Below are 20,335 nucleotides of genomic sequence, written 5' to 3' on the forward strand. Positions count from 1 at the left end.
TTGAAGTTAATTTTTTTGGTAAATCAGTGTCTAGTGTTGAGGGTTTCATATTCAGTTTGTGTCGTTAGGCGTTTTAACTTTTAAATTTTAGCCAAAATTTGACTTTGGTCAATATTTTTGGTAAACGTGCTCAGATTAGAACTCTGTTAGTGTCATTAGCTTCGAAAGGTCATTTTTTATCCAACAGGAAGGTGGTTCAAGTTTTGAGGCTTCCGTTTTTTGTTTGTGCCTTTAGGTGTTTTAAATCTTATGTTTTGGACAAAATTTGACTTTGGTCACTATTTTTGTGAACGTGCTCAGATGAGAATTTCGTCAGAGTAATTAATTCCAAAGGTCATTTTTTATCTAATAGGATGGTTGGTTCGAGTTTTGAGGCGTTCATTTTTAGTGTGTGTCGTTAGGTATTTTAACTTATAAATTTTGGCCAAAATTTAACTTCAGTCAATATATTTGATAAACGTGCTCAGATGAGATTTTGTTAGTGCAGTTAGATGGGGAAGGTCATTTTTGATGTAATAAGATAGAGGGTTTGGGTTTTAAGGCTTCCGTTTTTAGTTTGTGTCGTTAGGCATTTTAACTTTTAAGTTTAGGCCAAAATTTCACTTTAGTCAATATTTTTTGGTAATCATGCTCGAATTGAAATTTTGTCACCGCAGTTAGCCATATAAGTTCAATTTTTCTCTCATAGGATGGTTTGTTCGGGTTTTGAGACTTTTATTTTCAGTTTGTATCGTTAAGCATTTTAACTTTTGGCTAAAATTTGAATTAGGTCAATTTTTTTGGGAAACATGCTCAAATTTGAATTTCGTCAGCGCGGTTAGCTCTGGAGGTCATTTTTCGTCTTATAGGATGGTTGGTTTGGATTTTGAGGTTTTCATATTCAGTTTGTAACGTTAGGCGTTTTAGCTTTTAACTTTTGGCCAAAATTTGACTTTGCTTAACATTTTTTGTAAACGTGCCCTGATGAGAATTCCGTCAGTTCGATTAGCTTCGGAAGGTCATTTTTATATCTAATAGGATGGTTGGTTCAGGTTTTGAGGCTTCCATTTTTAGTTTGTGTTGTTAGGCGTTTTAACTTTTAAGTTTTGGCCAAAATTTAGATTTGGTTAATATTTTTGGTAAACGTGCTCAAATTAGAATTTTTGATATAATGATATGTGTCATATTGATATTAATTTAACTTGTTATCATAGATTTTGCATTGTTTCATTCAAATATGATTTATAAAACTAATATTAATATTTTTGGATTTTTATTCGTGCTCTTCGATTTTAAATGCAATAAATTAATAAATATTTTACTTTTGAATAATCATTTAGTTAATAATATTTTGAACATATTGTCAATCAATTACAAACCTAACATTGAACTTGAATGATATATTGCCAACAAACTAACAATCAATTAGTAAATTTATTAGAAAAACAAATAATCAGACTAACGTATTTAAAATTTATTACCAACAAGAGTTGTGGTGGAGTGATAAGTACTCCTTCACCCTTAACCAAGAGGTCTCGGGTTCGATTCATCTTGGGTACGAAGTCGTCTTTGTTAGGGAGCGCTTTACCCCCAATGTGGGACTTCCCGACGTGAATCCAGATTTAGTCGGGCTCCAATGTGGGTACCGAACACTGGATGGGAAATAAAAAAAAAGTATTTAAAACTTATTGGTAAATTACCAACATAAATTTTCAGTTACTAAAATTGCCAACCAATTACCAATGTATTTGGAAAAGTTTACTATCAGACATTTGTTACTATAATTATCAACGGAATCGAATAATGAAGAAAAATAATTTACTAACTCCTTTTCAATTCGTTAGTAAAGGTACTAACGATATACTAACCAAAAAATAGTTGGTGAATTTACCAACAGAAATTTCAGGTCGATGTTTCAAAATTTAACATCTTTGGGTGTTTACCAACTGATTTGTGGTTGGTAAATTTACCAACAAATTAAAATCAGTTGGTAATATTTACCGACGAGCCTTTTAGCAACGGATTAATATAAGTTGGCATTTGATTGGTAACTCAATTTGCCAACCAATTTGATCAATTTACCAACGAATTTTTTTGTTGGTAATTGGAGTTCCTTTTGTAGTGCTAATTTCAACCTTGTGATGTTGAGATAATAAGAGCTTTCAAGATGTATTATCGTAAACATATTTTATCGTAGGATATTAGAAGGCTATGAAGTGGGACAAACTAATCCAAAAAAGATTAATGTTTTGGATGCTATCAATTTTGTAATCCCTGCTTGGACAACAAATGTTCAGCAAAAGACAATATCAAATTGTTTTTGACACTGTAAAATTCGTTCGGGGGATGCAATCTCAAAGAATTTGAATGAACACACTTGTAAAAACGTCATTCATGAACTTGAGGTCATGATTAATGATCTCGGTTACCACAATAAAATGGATGTCAATAACCTGTTGGATTATCTGGGTAAAAGTAATATATGTTCTGAGGTCCAGAGCTTAGAAGAAATTGTGGATACCATCAGAAAAAAAACAATGTTGATGATGAAGTTGAAGATAATACTATAGTACCTTTGGAACTAGTTACGCGTAAGAAAGAACTTATCGCATCTAAAACACTTCACAATTTTATGGTTGCAGTTCAAAAAAACAACACTGGAGCTCTTGGATGCAATAAGAAAAGTTAGAGATGAGCTTCAACTAGATTTAAACTTTAAGAAAAAATAGAACACAATAGAATCATATTTCACTAAATTGTCTTAGATATATTTGTACTTTTAAAGAATTATTAATTTATGATAATTAATGAGACCATATATTTATATAGGAGTCTCCTGGAAATACATTATCTTATTATCTTTTCGAAATTGATGATTTTTTCCATTGGCCCAAGTCTGGACCGGAGGAAAATATTATTTTAGAGAGATTATTAATTTACCGAGTATTAATTTATAGATGTTTTACTGTATTTAAAATGATTTCTCTCCATAAAACAATCGTAATATTAAAAGTATATTAATCCTTAACTTCTTTCATAATTTGACTCTCAAAATATTTTTTTTAACTTCTTGAATGAATTAGTTAAATAGAAATTATTTTTTAAAAAGATAATTTTCTAAAAATCTATTTTTAGAAAGTACTTTCGAAAATAAGCGGTTTTAGTAGTAATACCATTAGGCTCTAAGCAATAGATATTCGAGGTACAGAAATTATGCAATCGGCAATCCGCATAAAATAATAATAATAATAATAATAATAATAATAATAATAATAATAATAATAATAATAATAATAATAATAATAAAAGAAACAATGCATGTGTGCTATTTAATGTCAAACAGAAACATCCATTTCTTCGCCGGTTGTTAATTTTATTACGTATAAGTTTGAACTAATTAAAACACGTAAATGCTGGGACCAATCTTTATTAAATTAAAGTCGTTTATTAATTGCATAATAAAACCGATTATGATATCATTAAAGGTTCCAACTGCCAGGCGATAAATATCAAAATCCCTCATAAACGAATTTTAAAGGAGTTAAATCGAGATATATGTTCCTAACCTTATACTATAAATTATTATTTTTAATAGGGGAAAAAGTTTGAAATATATCTGAACTTTAACTGAAATTGTTGAAACAATATCAAACTTTGGGCAGGACCTATTACCCTTGCACTATTTAATAGTGTATTTTAAAGATATATAAGTGTTCACATAAACATCATAAATATTGCATCATTATAAATAGTAACTTGTCCAGCTGGACACTTATATATCTTTAAAATATACTATTAAATAGTGTTGAGATAATAAATTCTGTCAAAGTTCAAATATATTTAAGATATTTTTCCTTTTTAAGTATATACTATTTGTTTTTGTCTCTAACCTAATAAGCAAAACTACTTGCAATCACAAATATATTTTTGAGAAAAATTGGCTATATCTATGTATATATATTTATTGTCTCTGGTTACCAATAATTATATAAATAAATATATTGTCTCTAATCTAGTAAAGAAGGGCCTCCAAATATCAAATCGTGGAAATATGTCCTACACTGGAACTTTATTATGTCATTTAACTAAATTTTAAATTTTAATTTCTTTATATTAATTGAAAGTTTGAAATATTGGGACGAATATTTTATTAGAATATTCGATTTGAGTATAGTCACATTAACATGGCTGGCTTTTATGCATGTGTTCAATAATAGCCGTAGATCCGAATCCATGTGAGTCTCCCCTAATACATGGCCTGTGACATTTGATGTATAACCTTTTAAATTTTATCAAATTTTTAAAAGTAACTATACATGAAAATGTGAACAATACTCACATATTTAGAAACTATAAATATAAAAATCAAATGAAGTAAACACTTTGTAAGCTAATAATTAGTCACAGAAACTAAAAAAATGATATATTCACTATAATTTGAGCGAGTAAATAAACTAATTAATTGGATTATACTTTATTCGTCATTGATAAAGTATTATTCTAAAATTAACTCAATTGTAATTTATTTGAGATTGATACATCAATACGGTAGATTTCAAATTAGTTTACAGATAAATATATGCGAATTCATTCAATTTTCTTTTGATTCTTCATCGTCAAATTTTGATACAACTATTTAATGTTTCATAATTACATCAATTCATAGATACAAATCACTTTAATTGTTTTTTTTGCCGTATATTGATACAAACAATAATACCAGTATTGATATAACAATTCATTCGAAATACAAGAAAAACATAGACTAAGAAAAAGAAGAAGATATTTGTATCAATTGTATCACTGTTGATATAATCTTCTATCATTATTGATGTAATCTCGTAGTACTGTATTCATTCAAAATATATAGAAATAAGAAGAAGATACTTATATTTATCGTTGTATGCTATTCCATAGCAGTGACTAACGTTAATACAATATTGTAGCTAATTTTTTGTTGTTGTTGATATTTACTTGTATCAATTATATTCTTTCGCGCTATATGATTGTATCGACACATATACTTTCACATATAGTTTAATGGAATATTTATTTTATTCTCTCTATTGGTTGTATTAAGGTATATAATCTTTGACGTAAATAGTCCCATATTGAGGATGCATACAACATCCACTTGTATGTCACTTTATATTATTGTTGTACCTTTATATATAGACGAGTTATATATAACACCTTCAATTCGCTTTAATTTTCGATCCTTATGATACTTTCTTAACCTATCCAACTCATATTGATCTATTTATAACGTATTCACGTGAAAAATATAAGATATAACATAAAGTGAGATGATTAGATTCATAAGTTTTTAATGGATATTTTGAATTGACAAAATGTTAAGAGAGAGAAAGAGAAAATAGTGTAAGAGTGTAGAAGGTTGATGACTGTTAGGTTTAAATTAGAAGACTTTTTTTTATTTGCTATTAAATACAAAGTATACCTATAAATAGTAATTATTTTAAGCATTTGTTGCTGATGGTGAATATATACATAAGTTAGTTGTACCATGTAAATTTTCTATAATAATCTCTATGTTGTTATGAATCATAGAGTCAAACGCATTATGGGGACAATTATTTATCTCAAATTTCATGGTTATCATAATGAGATGTTGTTAGATACGTATATATCTCTTTTAGTTATTATAAATAAAAATACACAAAAAGTAGATAAATGAACTTGTGTACAAAAATAAGAAATGTATTTGAAAATCAATTTAATTTTTTAAAGAAAATATATAGAAAAAATATGAATATAAAAAAAGCCAAACATCAGTAACATTTTCTCGTGAAGCAATGAACTTAATTGATGTGTATCATTTAAATATAACTCTTTCCTTTCAGGTATCCATACTTACAATTTATTATGTGAATGATATTGATGATGATTATCATAAATATTTTAATTTTGTATTTTTTATATAATGTATTTCTTACAAAATATTATCACACAATATTTGAATATAATTGCAATAGAAAAATAATTTTACAAAGAGTGTAATGTTATAATGAATATTCTTATTGTTTTAGGCAAAACATTATTATAGAGGAATATAATATAACATGAAAAATTGATTCTAACAAAGATTAAATTATTATAAAATGTTATTATAGCAAATGACTATTATAACGAGGTCTATAGATTAATATGCTCAACGCAATAATCTCAATATTACCACTCATTACATAATTTATGTCTAAAAGTATAGTATAATTAGATCGCAAACCAACAACTTAGTATATCTTCCACAAATTTTTCATCTAAAATAAAAAAAATTATTATATGCAAGAAACTAATATCTATTTCTATAAACAATAAGGTCCGCTAGCGTACATGTCATAATCTTAGAAAGACAAATGTTTTATGTACGCTAAATGTTGAATATTTTTTAATATAATAAACCTTTTGCTGTCTACTAGCTAAAAAGTAAAATAAAATAAATGAAAAATGGAAACAGCACAGCACTACTTTCCCATTACGCGTACTATAATCCAGACTGTAATTCATTAATAAAAATAACAACATGCCCTTCATTCGAGTGTACATAAATAAATGTTTAAATTTATATAAATCAAACAAATAAATATACGTGTCATAATACATATAAGACGTTAGGAAAGTCATAAAATTGTCAATTAGGATAACATGTAGAAATAATATATTTATTTATTTAATTTCATATAAATTTAATTGTCTATCAATTAAATCGAGTTAAATATTTATTATCCATAATAAAATATTACAAACTTTTATGTCTGAATGTGAAAAGATTACACATTGTTTCTTAATTTTTTCATCTTCATCTCCATTCTTACACATCTACCTTACCTTAGGCAATTTCCTCCCATCACTCTCCCACCGACACCTTTCTTTCTTTCTATCTTTCTTCATAAACCCACCTTCAGATCTTTCTCTAAATCTCCATTTTTCAACACCCAAATCCTCATCTTTTTTCCATTTTCTATAACCCCAACAATGAAATCAATGTCAAAACTTGCCCTTTTTGTCTAAAACTTTCCAAGATTTGATTTTTCATCATCAAGATTTGATTTTTATTCCATTTCAGCTTGTGGGTATTGAGGGAAAAGATGTTAGATCGATTTCTGAGTGCTCGTAGAGCATGGCAAGTCAGGAGAATTATGAGAAATGGGAAGCTTACGTTCTTGTGTTTGTTCCTTACCGTTATTGTCCTTAGAGGGAATTTGGGTGCTGGAAGATTTGGTACTCCTGGCCAAGATTTGAAGGAAATTCGTGAAACATTTAGCTATTACAGGAAGCGCGTGGAGCCCAGACGCGTTCTTGAAGAAGCACAACAGGTATCATCTACAAGCACTCTAAGTGATGGTGGTGATTCATCCTCAGATAGTAATAATTATGCTACTTTTGATTTAAAGAAGATTTTAGTTGATGAGGATGATGGTGAGCCTGAGTTTAAGAGAGATCCAAATCAACCTTATGCTCTTGGTCCAAAGATAACAGATTGGGATGAGCAAAGAGGGGAGTGGTTGAAAAAAAATCCTAATTTTCCTAATTTTGTAGGAACACATAAGCCAAGGGTGTTGTTGGTTACTGGTTCATCTCCTAAGCCATGTGAGAATCCAGTTGGTGATCATTACTTGTTGAAGTCAATAAAGAATAAGATTGATTATTGTAGGCTTCATGGGATTGAGATTTTTTATAATATGGCTTTGCTTGATGCTGAAATGACTGGTTTTTGGGCTAAATTGCCTTTGCTTAGGAAGCTTTTGCTTTCACATCCTGAGGTTGAGTTTTTGTGGTGGATGGATAGTGATGCTATGTTTACTGATATGGGTTTTGAGCTTCCATGGGAGAGGTATAAAGATGCTAATCTTGTGATGCATGGATGGAATCATATGGTTTATGATCATAAGAATTGGATTGGTTTGAATACTGGTAGCTTCTTATTGAGGAATACTCAATGGGCTTTGGATTTACTTGATGTGTTGGCTCCTATGGGGCCAAAGGGAAAGGCAAGGGAGGAAGCCGGGGCGCTTCTTACTCGGGAGCTTAAAGGTAGACCAGTTTTTGAAGCTGATGATCAGTCAGCAATGGTATATATATTGGCAACTCAGAAGGAGATATGGGGTGATAAGGTTTATCTTGAGAATGCTTATTACTTGCACGGTTACTGGGGAATTCTGGTAGATAAATATGAAGAGATGATTGAGAATTACCACCCTGGTCTTGGTGACCATAGGTGGCCACTTGTTACTCACTTTGTGGGTTGCAAGCCTTGTGCAAAGTTTGGAGATTATTCAGTAGAGAGGTGCTTGAAGCAAATGGATCGTGCATTCAACTTTGGTGACAACCAGATCCTGCAGATGTACGGATTCACTCATAAATCACTTGGTAGTAGGAGAGTGAAGAGAACACGTAACGAAACAAGCAATCCACTTGAAGTGAATGATGAGCTTGGATTACTTCACCCTCCATTTAAAGCTGTCAAGGTACCATCTTCTTGAATGCATATGAAAGGGATCATGCATTAAGGTCAAAATTGGGATGCCCTTTTAACCTTAAATTTTTGTACCATTTGATCACAATATGTGCCACGCTGTACTTGTTATTATGCCTGTCTTAGAGCACTTGTTATTGTATTCCTTCATTTGTCATAGTGTTTTGTGACATAATCTGTTTAAGTTACATATAAATTTCAATGGAAGGCATAGTTTAATTCATATTATATGTGCTTCTTGCTCACATTTGGTTGTCGTCGTGATTTTGGAGGCAATGGCTTTGGTGCACTCTTCCTTCTTTGAAATTATAAACTTTTGCTTGTTCTCATTTTGTATTGGATGCCGCTGAAGGATGGGTTCTTATTGCTTCACATAGTTCATTTCAATTAACCTTCATGGTCAATTATAATACTGCCACATTCTGCATTAAGTTTCTCTCATAGTGGAACTTTAAACCGGAAATGTGCTTATGAGAAGAGTGAAGGACCAAAGTATTCTTAGAACCTTGAATATCAGTCTAGGGATGTTCCAGTGGGGTCGTTGTGAAATAGGAAAATGTAGAATTTTATTGATGTCAATAGGACCAAGTAGGTATTATCATGTTTATCAAAACAGTTATGGTTTTCAGCCTTCGACTACATAAGGAATTCATGAATTCTATTATATCCTCTAATCCCTCACTAGGTTTCCTTTTACACCAAGAAAATAAAATTCTGTAGACAATAGAGTTTCAAAAGGTAATAACACACTGCAAACTGTATTTCCCTCCTTTGGAGATTTTCATGTGTAAGGCAAGCGTCATTGATTGTTATCCATCCAAAGTCAGCCACTTTTGTTGGGACATTAGTTCTCCATACCGACTTCTAGGACCAATGTTGCCTTCCCAACTCCACTGCTTTAGATCGCCAATCATAGCTAGAGTTAACTATGAAAATTCCATTTTACTTGGCATTCATATCAAAGAATCAGATCTGACCCCTGTTAACACCACACTGTTCAAACTAGTAATGAGCATGCTTGCACTCTCTAGTTCACAACCCTGAAGGTTTCTTTTGAAATGGAGATTCCAGTTAGTTGCATTAAAGCAGTCAGCAGTGCTGCCATCTTTGCAGGTTACTAGACTATATGGATCTGGATATTTATTCTAACCTTGTAGCACTTTAGCACTGCTTGCCATTGTTGAACCTCCACAACCATTTGAACGCTTTTGTTATGGAGCCTTAGGTTCTTAACTCCAAGGCCACCTTATACTTACGGTTTCATCACTGTTGATCACCTAACTAGGTGTAGCTTCTTTCTATCAGCATTTTTCTTCACACGAAAAAATTGTTCTGTTTAGTTATCTTCATAGGTGCGGGAAATAGAGATAGCCTGTATGTCGGAATACCATTCAGTGTGCAGTTAATGACTGCCTCATATGCTGCTAACCTTTTTTATCTTGGAGAAGTAACTATGCTGGTAGTTATTATGCAAACTGCACGTCCTGTCAAACAAGGTCAACGCCAGATATCCAAAGTTTTACTTGGCCACTTAATAGGAACTTCATGCAGGATTCCTCTATTTCTCTGACATGGCATTTCACAAATTATTGAGAAATGTAGTAGAGGTTTCACAGTTCGAAAAGTATCTATCGTGAAGATCCATTTTAATAAGGGCAGGAAGGATGATTCCTACGCACTGCACCTGTTGGAAATGTGAAGCTTAAATATCTCATAACAAGTACTGGAATTTTATGAAATCTTGTTATGGAGTATTCAGCTAGATTTGAATAGTATTAGTGTCCATATTTCCATTTCTGCCAGGAAATTTTATAGTTTCATCCTTACTTTTGTGTTCTTTTATAGTTTTTTTGAGCTTGAAATGAAATTGATGCAACTGTGCAAACAGAGCGGACTGGATACAGAGGGTTCATATAGCACCCCAGCTAATCTGGGATTAAGGTATTGTTGATTGATTGGTGCTTTCATCGAGTCTTATGAAATGAGGCCCTGCTGCTTTTGTTTGGTGAAGTCATAGAAGGTTTTCTGGAGGGCTTTGTTCCACTTTTGTTAGATGCACATAAATGACATGTTATCTAGTATTGGCCTCTAGGCTCTGAAAGTAAAGCAATATTGCAAAGCTAAAAATCTGTTTATAAGATTGGAAGGAAGACTTGATGTAAAATAGCTACTCAGATCACCAAAATTCAACTGAGATGTGAACAATCAACTATCAAAATCCCTTTCTCCTGATAGTATACAAAATCACAAATGCAAGTCTAATCATAGTATCCATCATAAAATTAAAAGATTAAGAACTAAAATATATTGAGGTTGGCTCAATTCACATTCTTTGACAATTTATTCCATAGAATGCAGATATATATCCCTCCCTGCATAAGGCTCAAAACAAGTGTCAAATGGTATTAAATATGGTAGCAAAAGTACATCTGGAGTAATCAGAGAATCCCACAAAGTTTAGTTTTTTTCTAGAACTGAAGAGTAGCTGGGGAAACAAAAACAATAACTTGGTAAAACTGACAAAGAACATAAAACTTTTCCTAGAAGTGAAAAAAAATCTGTTTCTGCATTGTTGTGTCAAAACATCAAGAAACAGGACCAAAGAATTACCATCGCAAAACTCCAAGAGAACAACTCGACGAGGAGAACAAAATCACCATTCATAAAGTTCCTATTGAATAAAATACAAGGAACTAATAAAATGAATAAGAAATCAATACCTGAGTACAAACATGATCTCAGGATACTGCATCAAGTGATATATATAGTCACCAACCTCATTTCCCTTGCCAATATATCATAGGAGACACAAGACTCTCCATGAAAGCTCTAGTCCGTACAAACTTTGCACAATTATTCCATCTCTCCCCATTTCTTATTGTAGAGAACAAAGTTCCCTTATCCAGGCGCAGCCAATACGACATCATTAAACACACGGGTGTGAAGTGAAACCATACGTTTAGTTTTTGTCCAAGACTCTGCAACCCCCCCATATTCTTTCATCATCCAAACATCAAATTCATTTCCATTTGTTCTACAAACTAACATACAAAGACACCCACCCTCCAAGAGCCTTAAATCGTAATCATCAAGAGTAAAAGTAGACAATTGCAGACGGTTGATAAAAATATTTAGCAGCCAACCAATGCAAAGAAAGCCCCATTTAGGAAAACCCCAAAAACATGAATATGAATTGTACCCTGATGAGATATACTACTCTCAAGTCTCCTCCAAAACCCGAATTGAACCCAAGAGCATACGCAGTAGAGGCACCACTCTTAAGGTTCCTTATTCAACACCAATACCATGAACTCTCTGCCATTTTTCCTGAGTTGAAATTGCATCGATTCCATTATCGGGGTTGGGGTTAAAAGTGAGAGTGTGAAGAGATTGGGAAACATCACAACTTAATTTGTTCATGTTTCTGGAAATGAGCTTTTTGGTCTGAAAGAAAAGATTGGTCAAAATTGCAAGCTTAGTTGTCATTTTTCTCACATTGGGTTGTCAGTATTTAAAATAAGGAGTATAAAATTTACATAAAACTCAGATAAGTTTAAAATAAGGAGTATAAAATTTACATAAAACTCAGATAAGTTTACTTATCGGCTAATCACGATCGATACATAACTGCAGAGTTAGTGGTCAAGAGGAAAACTACCAGAGCTGCTAAGTGGCAACACCATCTATTATGTATATAGAGTCCGGTGCTAAAAGATCACAAGGAGATGTATATAGAGTCCTACCGGTAGGGGTGTACATGGTTAGATTTTTCAAATATCAAACCAAACCATTTGTGTCGGATTTTTGAATTTATAAACCAAATCAAACCAATAAAAGTCGGGTTTTTCCGGTAAAGTATTCGTACAAACATATAATTTACTTGTACTTCAAATATTTCTTTAGTCCTACCAAATACAACTATCTAAGTGTTTCTTAAGAAAATAACATAAAATATGATATGATTAATGATGCTAAAATATCCAAAAAATAATAATAATGAAATCGAGTAAATCAAATATTGCAAATTAATAAGTCATAATGAAAATGATCATAATTTAAAAGTACTAAATTATGCTAAAATAAGTTTAATAAGTATTAGTTACATGACTAAATATTAAAGGAAATTAAAATTAGATTATGTATTTTAATTGTCTTAACCTATGTAAAACTAAAGAACAAATATTCAATATTATTGTCATTTTTAGTGTTGAATTGATTTTCTTTTTGCATTAGTATTAATTTGATTTTGATTTAAGGTTTATTATAATTACCAATATCTATGGACTATAATCTTTATTGGGTCATTAAGAATTCTAACTTTCAAACATGAAATAATATATTAAAAGATAAAAACTATGAAAAGTATAAGAAATATTTAAAATTATATCAAAGTATATATTTTTACGTATAAAATAAAATTTTAAAATTATATATATAATGTCGGGTTGTTTTTTTTTAGTTGAAACCAAACCAACCCAAATATAGTCGGGTTTTTTTTCCAATACCAAACCAAGTCAAACCAAACCACTAGTCGGATTTTTTTTCCCGTTTGACTCAATTTGCAGTTTGGTTCGATTTTGTACACCCCTAGAGTCCGATGCTAAAAGATCAGAAGGAGAAGTGGTATAAGCTTCGATTAAAAGTCCCTAACTGCCCTAAATGCGAACCATACGTTGGCTGCTCCCTAAGATTTTATCTAAAAATAGCTACTTAGTTCTCTGTATTAGGGTTCCAAAATTTTGCTCAACACATACTAGACGCATAACCATAAAGGCTCGACTCCAAAATTTAATATACGACTTGATTATTTTATTGCTTCTATATTTGTTATCTTAGGTATGTTGTGACTTATTTTTAACATTATTGCATTACAATATTAATCCAACTCGTCTGCCCTTAAACTATATTTATAAATTCTACTGTACCATTTTGCGGTAAACAATGTCTACGCATGTTATATATAGTTTCGTTAAATAATATCAAAATAACCAGTACCTATTAACAAAATATATTATTAAAATAAAACTGAGTAAACTATTATACATAACAATAAAAAGTACAATTTTCATTCATTTATGTAAATCATCCTATCATGACTTGTTTGTCGACATCAAGATGATTACCAAGAAAACTAGAGAGCTTAACAAATATAAAGGTAAACAAATTATTTGCAGAAACATATGCAACAATGAATTTTACAAGTGATCTATAAGAGTACTCCCTCCATTCCTTTTTAGGTGTCATTTATGCTTTTAGAGAGTCAATTTGACTAATTATCTTAAGCTAAATCAGATTATAATAATTCAATATTTTAAAATATGATATTCAAAAAAGATATGGAAAGTACTATAAATCAATCCCGTGCAAACAGAAATGCATATGCCACTCTGCATGTGTTGTAATAACATGATGGCAACTTCAGAAGAATAAATATGAAAACCAGCAATATTCATTGCCTTCATAATACTGCGATAACTGTTACCTATCAAGATTGCTATCACGGTGTTCCCAGACCCCACTTTGTGGGATTTCACAGGATATGTTGTTGTTGTGTTGTTGTACACAAGACAACCAGCGACAAAATATTCTATATATTATATTGTTGCAAATAAATGAACCAGAAAATAACAACATATATCTGTATCAAGAGTTCAAAAGAGCTTCAAAGTTTGGATATCTTTTAGCAGTTATTCCATCAACCTTCATATCTCTTCGGTGATCCTCTTTCACGTTGTAGACAGTCAAATGCTTATCTCTATCCACATTCAATACAACATCATCATCACTGATCACACAAAATGGTACGAGACCATCCATTCTAGCAACCCTAAATCTAGTCCAGGACTCCTCAACTCGATACTCTCTCATCATCCAAACATCAATTTCGTTTCCTAGTGTATCATATAACATACAAAGATATCCTCTAAGATCTGAAAGCTTATTAAACAATAACATATTGTTAGTAGGTGTCGACACCTCCAAGAATTTCTCATTACTTCAAATGAAAAACAACCATTACATATGGAAAAAACAGGAGCTTTCCTAGTCAATCAATGCGAAGCCCCATTTACACAATCTCCTCCATAAGTAGACATCAACAAAAGTAGTGTCAATATCGATATCAAAAAAGAGTAACCACCTTATAATCATCACTAACAAAATCATACCTCTTAGTACCACATAAACTCAGAATATCACATCAAGCAATATGGTAACCCTCAGTTCCCTTGCCAAACATGGGCGAGACAAGACTCTCGAAGAAAATTCCAGTCCTTTCAAACATATAAGTTAATCGATCTACCTCCATATATCTCCATTGATCCTCTTTGATGTTGTAGACAGTCAACCTATCCCTATCCACACTCAATACAACATCATCATCACTAATCGGACAAAATGGTACCAAACCATTCTCTAAATCCATTCTATCAATACTAAATGTGGTCCAAGACTCCTCAACTCGATACTCTTTCATCACCCAAGCATCAATTTCGCTTTCTAATAAAGCACAAAACATACAAAGACACCCTCTAAAACTCCTAAGTTCATACCAATCCAACTCATTTCCATAAAGATTAGTAGGTGCTGGTACCTCGAAAAATTTCTCATCACTTAAATCAAAACCAATAGTTACGAAAGAAGAAGCTTTACTTGCCATCCAATGCAAAACCCCATTTACAAACACCCCAGAAGCCCCTCCTCGCTCCGAAAGTACATCATCGTAAGGTAAACTCTCTAGCCTCCTCCATAAACCCATTCTCACCGAATAGACATCAACAAAAGTAGTGTCAATATTCCCCTTTCGATATCGAGAAAGATTAACCACCTTATAATCATCACTAGCAAAATCATACCCAAAACCATACTCTCTGTAGCTACTTTGCTGAGGAAGACCCAAATGAAAAACTGGAATTCTATGGTAATCTAAGGTTGTGGGGTTAATTAAGTACATAATATGTTCCTGATTTTCCACCAACACCAGCCCATTACATGAGCAAGCAATACTTAACCAGTTGTTCTGAAAATTAAGGTTTGTTGAAATGGCATCGAATATTATATTTTGGGGGTTACGATTAAAGGTGATAGTGTGAAGATCGTCAGAATCAGAGATGAAAATGAGTTTAGTTTCTTGTTTATGAGCATGGAGAGTGAAGTGAAATTTGATGAATTGTGGGTGTGAGAGTAAATTGTACCATTGCTTTGATACGCACCTGTATTGACCGATGAATTTTGCAGGAAGACGAGATAGTATGTCAATTATGATATCCTGAGGTAGAATTTCACCTTTGCTCATTTGGATTTGGAGAAGAAACTTGGCTTAAATGTTCTGTTGAACCTGAAATTGTGAGGAGGCTTCCAAACTTCTACTTAAGTGCTCTTTATATTCCTTTCTCTGTATCAAAAGCAATCGGAGGATAAAATTGAGCTATTTCTAATAGTTGCTGATTTCAGTATTAGCAAAGATAATTCATGAGGACCAAAAATTTATATACCTTATTAGAGTTGTTAAAACGGGCTTAGCCCATGGGTCCGTCCAACCTAACCCGTTATTGGGTAGGATTGTGATCGAATTTTTCAAGTCTATTAAAAATTAGAGCTTATAAGTCTGACCCATATAAGCCCTTGACCCTTGAGGCTTGATCAGGATCGGCCCATGGGCCAAAACTTTTTATTTAAGAGTAACTTATAATAATCTCACTAGTATATAATTTAATTACTTAATATTAACAACTTTCACATATAACAAACACAAAAATCATATTTGTATGCTATAACTATAGTTTGCATAAGTGCGCTCCATAACAAACTTTATGTTTGCTATGACTATTTTTCTATACATATATACAAAAGAAGCAATTGTATAATTTGTTTTGGTATACATATACAAAAGAATCAACTGTATAATATGTGTTTGTATAAAGCGAGAAAGGCAAAAGAGAACTGGGCAGAGGAATATTTGTATTGTATAATTATAAGTGTATAGGACGAAGATATATGTATTTGCAAGTGTATATACAATTTTCTCTCGCTTTATACAAACAGAAACACAATTTATACATTTCTATTTGTATAAAGCGAGAGAGCCGAGAGAGAGAGTAGCGAGAAAGATCTGGGAGAGGGGAACAAAAATATATGTATATATACGCTTTATACAAACACAAACGCATTTTATACATTTACATTTGTATAAAAGCGAGAGAGGCGAGGGAGAGACTGTCGAGAGTGGCGAGCGAGATTCACCAGAGAGAGAGGCGAAATAACAACAATTTGCTACGGGGTACAATTAAATCAAACTGTGGTTATGACATTTAATTTGAATTAATAGTTTGCTATTATATACAATTTTCCCTTACTTAAATACACAATATGTTGTAATATTATGAATCTTACCAGATTTTGGTATGTTCAGATACATGTATCTCGAAATATATGGACTCAAAATTAGATCAATTTGTTCTAGATACACTCTATCCAAGTAGATTCCCATGTATCTAGGATATATAGACAAATCTCGTGTCCTCGCTTCTCTCCCATCTTGCTTGTCACTCTCTTATCTCACTTGCGTATCTAGTATGCGAGATACATGCTAATTACACTAGATATTTTACTAGTGTTATTGAAACAACACCATTGTTTGCTATATTTGATTTGAAAATCTTCTCATTTTCTTGATGTTATAGAATTATAAGTTTGAAAAGAAAAAAAATAAAACAATAAAAAAAGAAGGGCTAGCCTGCCCCAGCCCTCGGCCCTTCTAGGGTTGGGTTTGATTGAACATTTTCAGGTCCTTCCAAATGAAATTCCTTGACCCGCGAGGCTTGGGCCAACTCTTTTTGACAACTCTATTACCTTATACTAAAAAGGGCCATTCACATGAATATCCCTATTTTGGGGTAATTTTTAAAAATTTTCCCCTTAAATTGACGATCTTTTCATGTTTGTTCTTCAATACTTCAAGCAACAAAAAAGTGGTTGAAAATACCCCTTAAATGTAAAAATAAAAAAAAATCCAAGTAAAAATTCATAAAGACATAAGTTATGTCATACATGGCATATGTTCAATTTCAAAATGTTATGCCTTAAGAAGTTCATAACCCACAAGTTATGAAAAAAAGAAGAAGATTCACAAAGCAAAATTTGCAAGGAAATATCTATCGAAAATAAGGGTCTAAAATTCAGCATTGAAAAGCTTAGAGTGGTGTCCAAAATGATGCCTATTTGAGACCTTAAGTGGAGTTGAAACCAATATAGTCCAAGCAAGCTCAAATAAGGGAAAAGAGCCCAAAAGGCCTTATTTCAGCCACAAATAGTAGGGCTTTAGTTTCTAACTTGGACACTAAGCTATCCTTTTATTTTCCTACGTTCTAGATCAACTACTTTTTTTATGCTATAAATAGGAGGGATTTTAATTCATTAAGGACATGTTACATTTAAATTAATTATAACAATAGTGAGAGTTCTTTGAACCTTTTTAACTTGTACATTGAGTATTTGTTTTATATTTCAATATTTACTAGTCTCATAGGTCAAGGTACAACATAATTTTCTTATGATGTTTTTAATTTCGTTTTGATATTCTTTAGAAGAGGGTAGTTTCTACATACTAATTGTTGTTTTAAATTACTCATAAAGTGGTCAAGATCCTAACTTATCATTTTGATTAGTTTTCTCAAGTAACAACATTAGATTTCTTCTCATAAATATATACGTTGTTACTTGGATTTTGTCAAATATTTAAACATCACATTCTTGAAAATTCTTAAATTGTTCCTTTGAATTTCCCATATCCTTATTTCTAGTTTTCCATTTTTTTTATTTTTCTTCGACACTTCTAGATATTTTATTCTATGTTTAGAATCTCCCTAACCTCACTATTATAATTATATATAATACAATCAAGACAAAACAATCCAATGGTCACAACAACGATTATATAATTATACCAGTGAGGTTATATATATATAATCATAATTTTGTCTTTATTTTATTATATAATTATACAACCAGGTTACGGTAATCCTAAACATAAGATTGTATATTTTTAAGTACGGAAGCAAAATATAAAAAAATACTGAAAACTAAAAATAAAAATATGAGAAACACGAAGAAACAATCCAAGATTTTTCAAGAATGCGATATTCTAAAGTCTTGACAAGCAAATAATAATGTATAGATTTATTAGAAGAAATCTAACACATTTAACTATTTGAGAAAACTAATCAAAACAATAGAATTGGATCTTGACCCTTTATGAGTAATTTATGAAAATAATTAATATGTAGAAACTAATCACCTTATAAAGATCAATACCATAAAGAAATCAAAGATATCATAAGAAAATTACCTTATACCTTGAACTATGAAACTAGTAAATGTTGAAAGATACCTTCTTAAAGCACAAGCTACAAAGGTTCAAAGAACTCTCAATATTATTATCAGTAATTTAGATATAAATATTAATATCAATAGTTCCAATGTGTTGTGTCCCAGATGAATGAAAAGACACTCCTATTTATAGAAAAAAAAGGTGTATGCCAATACTAAAAATCGTAAAAGAACAATCTAGAACTTATGGGTTAGACTTTGGTTCTCTGATCAGGTTGTTAGTGTGGGTGTCACTTACGACAAGAAAATCACTTTAATGTATTTAAACTTTGACTGACCAAAAATTCAAATAATAATAATAATAAATGATTTACTTATTTTTTGATAATGATCTTCTTACTAAGATTATAATTTTGGTGAGTTTTTAAAATTTGATAGATTTGGTTTAATATTGACTTATGATAAAATTCAATGTAAATCAATACATATGGAATGTTATTCACAATATTTACAAATATTATTTTGTAAAAACAACTCAAACCAACAACAAAAATCCTTGAGACAAGAAAATCACTTTAAGGTATTTAAACTTTGACTGACCAAAAATTCAAATAATAATAATAATAATAAATTATTTACCTATTTAATGATAATGATTTTCTTACTAAGATTATGACTTCGGTGAGTTTTAAAATTTGATAGATTTGGTTTAATATTGACTCATGATCAAATCCAATGTAAATCAATATATATATATATATATATATATATATATATATATATATATATATATATATAGAAACGTTATTTACAATATTTCCAAATATTATCTTGTAAAAAACTACTCAAACCAACAATAAAAATCCTCGAGACAAGAAAATCACTTTAATGTATTTAAACTTTGACCGACCAAAAATTCTAATAATAATAATAAATTATTTACCTATTTTATGATAATGATCTTCTTACTAAGATTATGATTTAAGTGGGTTTTTAAGATTGGTAGATTTGGTTTGATATTGACTTATGATCAAATCCAATGTAAATCAATATATATATATAGAATGTTATTGACAAGATTTCCAAATATTATATTGTAAAAACAACTCAAACCGACTACAAAAATCCTTGTGACAAGAAAACCCACTTTAAGGTATTTAAACTTTGACTAATAAAAAATTCAAATAATAATAATAATAATAATTTATTTACCTATTTCATGATGATGATCTTCTTACTAAGATTATGATTTTGGTGGGTTTTTAAGATTTGATAAATTTTGTTTAATATTGACTTATGATCAAATCTAATGTAAACCAAAACATATGGAATGCTATTTACAAGATTTCCAATATTATCTTGTAAAAACAACTCAAACCACCTATAAGAATCCTTCTTTTGTTCCTTAAATTTCCACCACTAAATTGCATTCTCTATTCCCTCTCTATACATGTCCTCCAATTTGAATATCGTACTTTAAGCTTTTTTTATTTCCTCCAAAAAAGTTTATCAAATGACCTATTTTAGCTAATCTTG

General features: G+C 31.0%; 2 protein-coding genes across 2 annotated transcripts; one reads left to right on the forward strand and one right to left on the reverse strand.

Moving 5' to 3' along the window:
- The first annotated feature begins 6,766 nt into the window (after positions 1-6,766).
- Positions 6,767-8,696, forward strand: LOC125812225 (xyloglucan 6-xylosyltransferase 2). The gene has a single exon (XM_049491751.1). It carries the CDS (start codon positions 7,086-7,088, stop codon positions 8,478-8,480), a length of 1,395 nt encoding a protein of 464 aa, XP_049347708.1. The 5' UTR covers positions 6,767-7,085; the 3' UTR covers positions 8,481-8,696.
- A 5,976-nt stretch (positions 8,697-14,672) lies between these two features.
- LOC125812274 (F-box/kelch-repeat protein At3g06240-like) lies at positions 14,673-15,767 on the reverse strand. The gene has a single exon (XM_049491787.1). It carries the CDS (start codon positions 15,765-15,767, stop codon positions 14,673-14,675), a length of 1,095 nt encoding a protein of 364 aa, XP_049347744.1.
- Positions 15,768-20,335: the final 4,568 nt, after the last annotated feature.

Source organism: Solanum verrucosum, unplaced genomic scaffold, assembly GCF_900185275.1.
Source record: "Solanum verrucosum unplaced genomic scaffold, falcon-dt-bn FXZP01000115.1, whole genome shotgun sequence".
Lineage (NCBI taxonomy): Eukaryota > Viridiplantae > Streptophyta > Magnoliopsida > Solanales > Solanaceae > Solanum > Solanum verrucosum.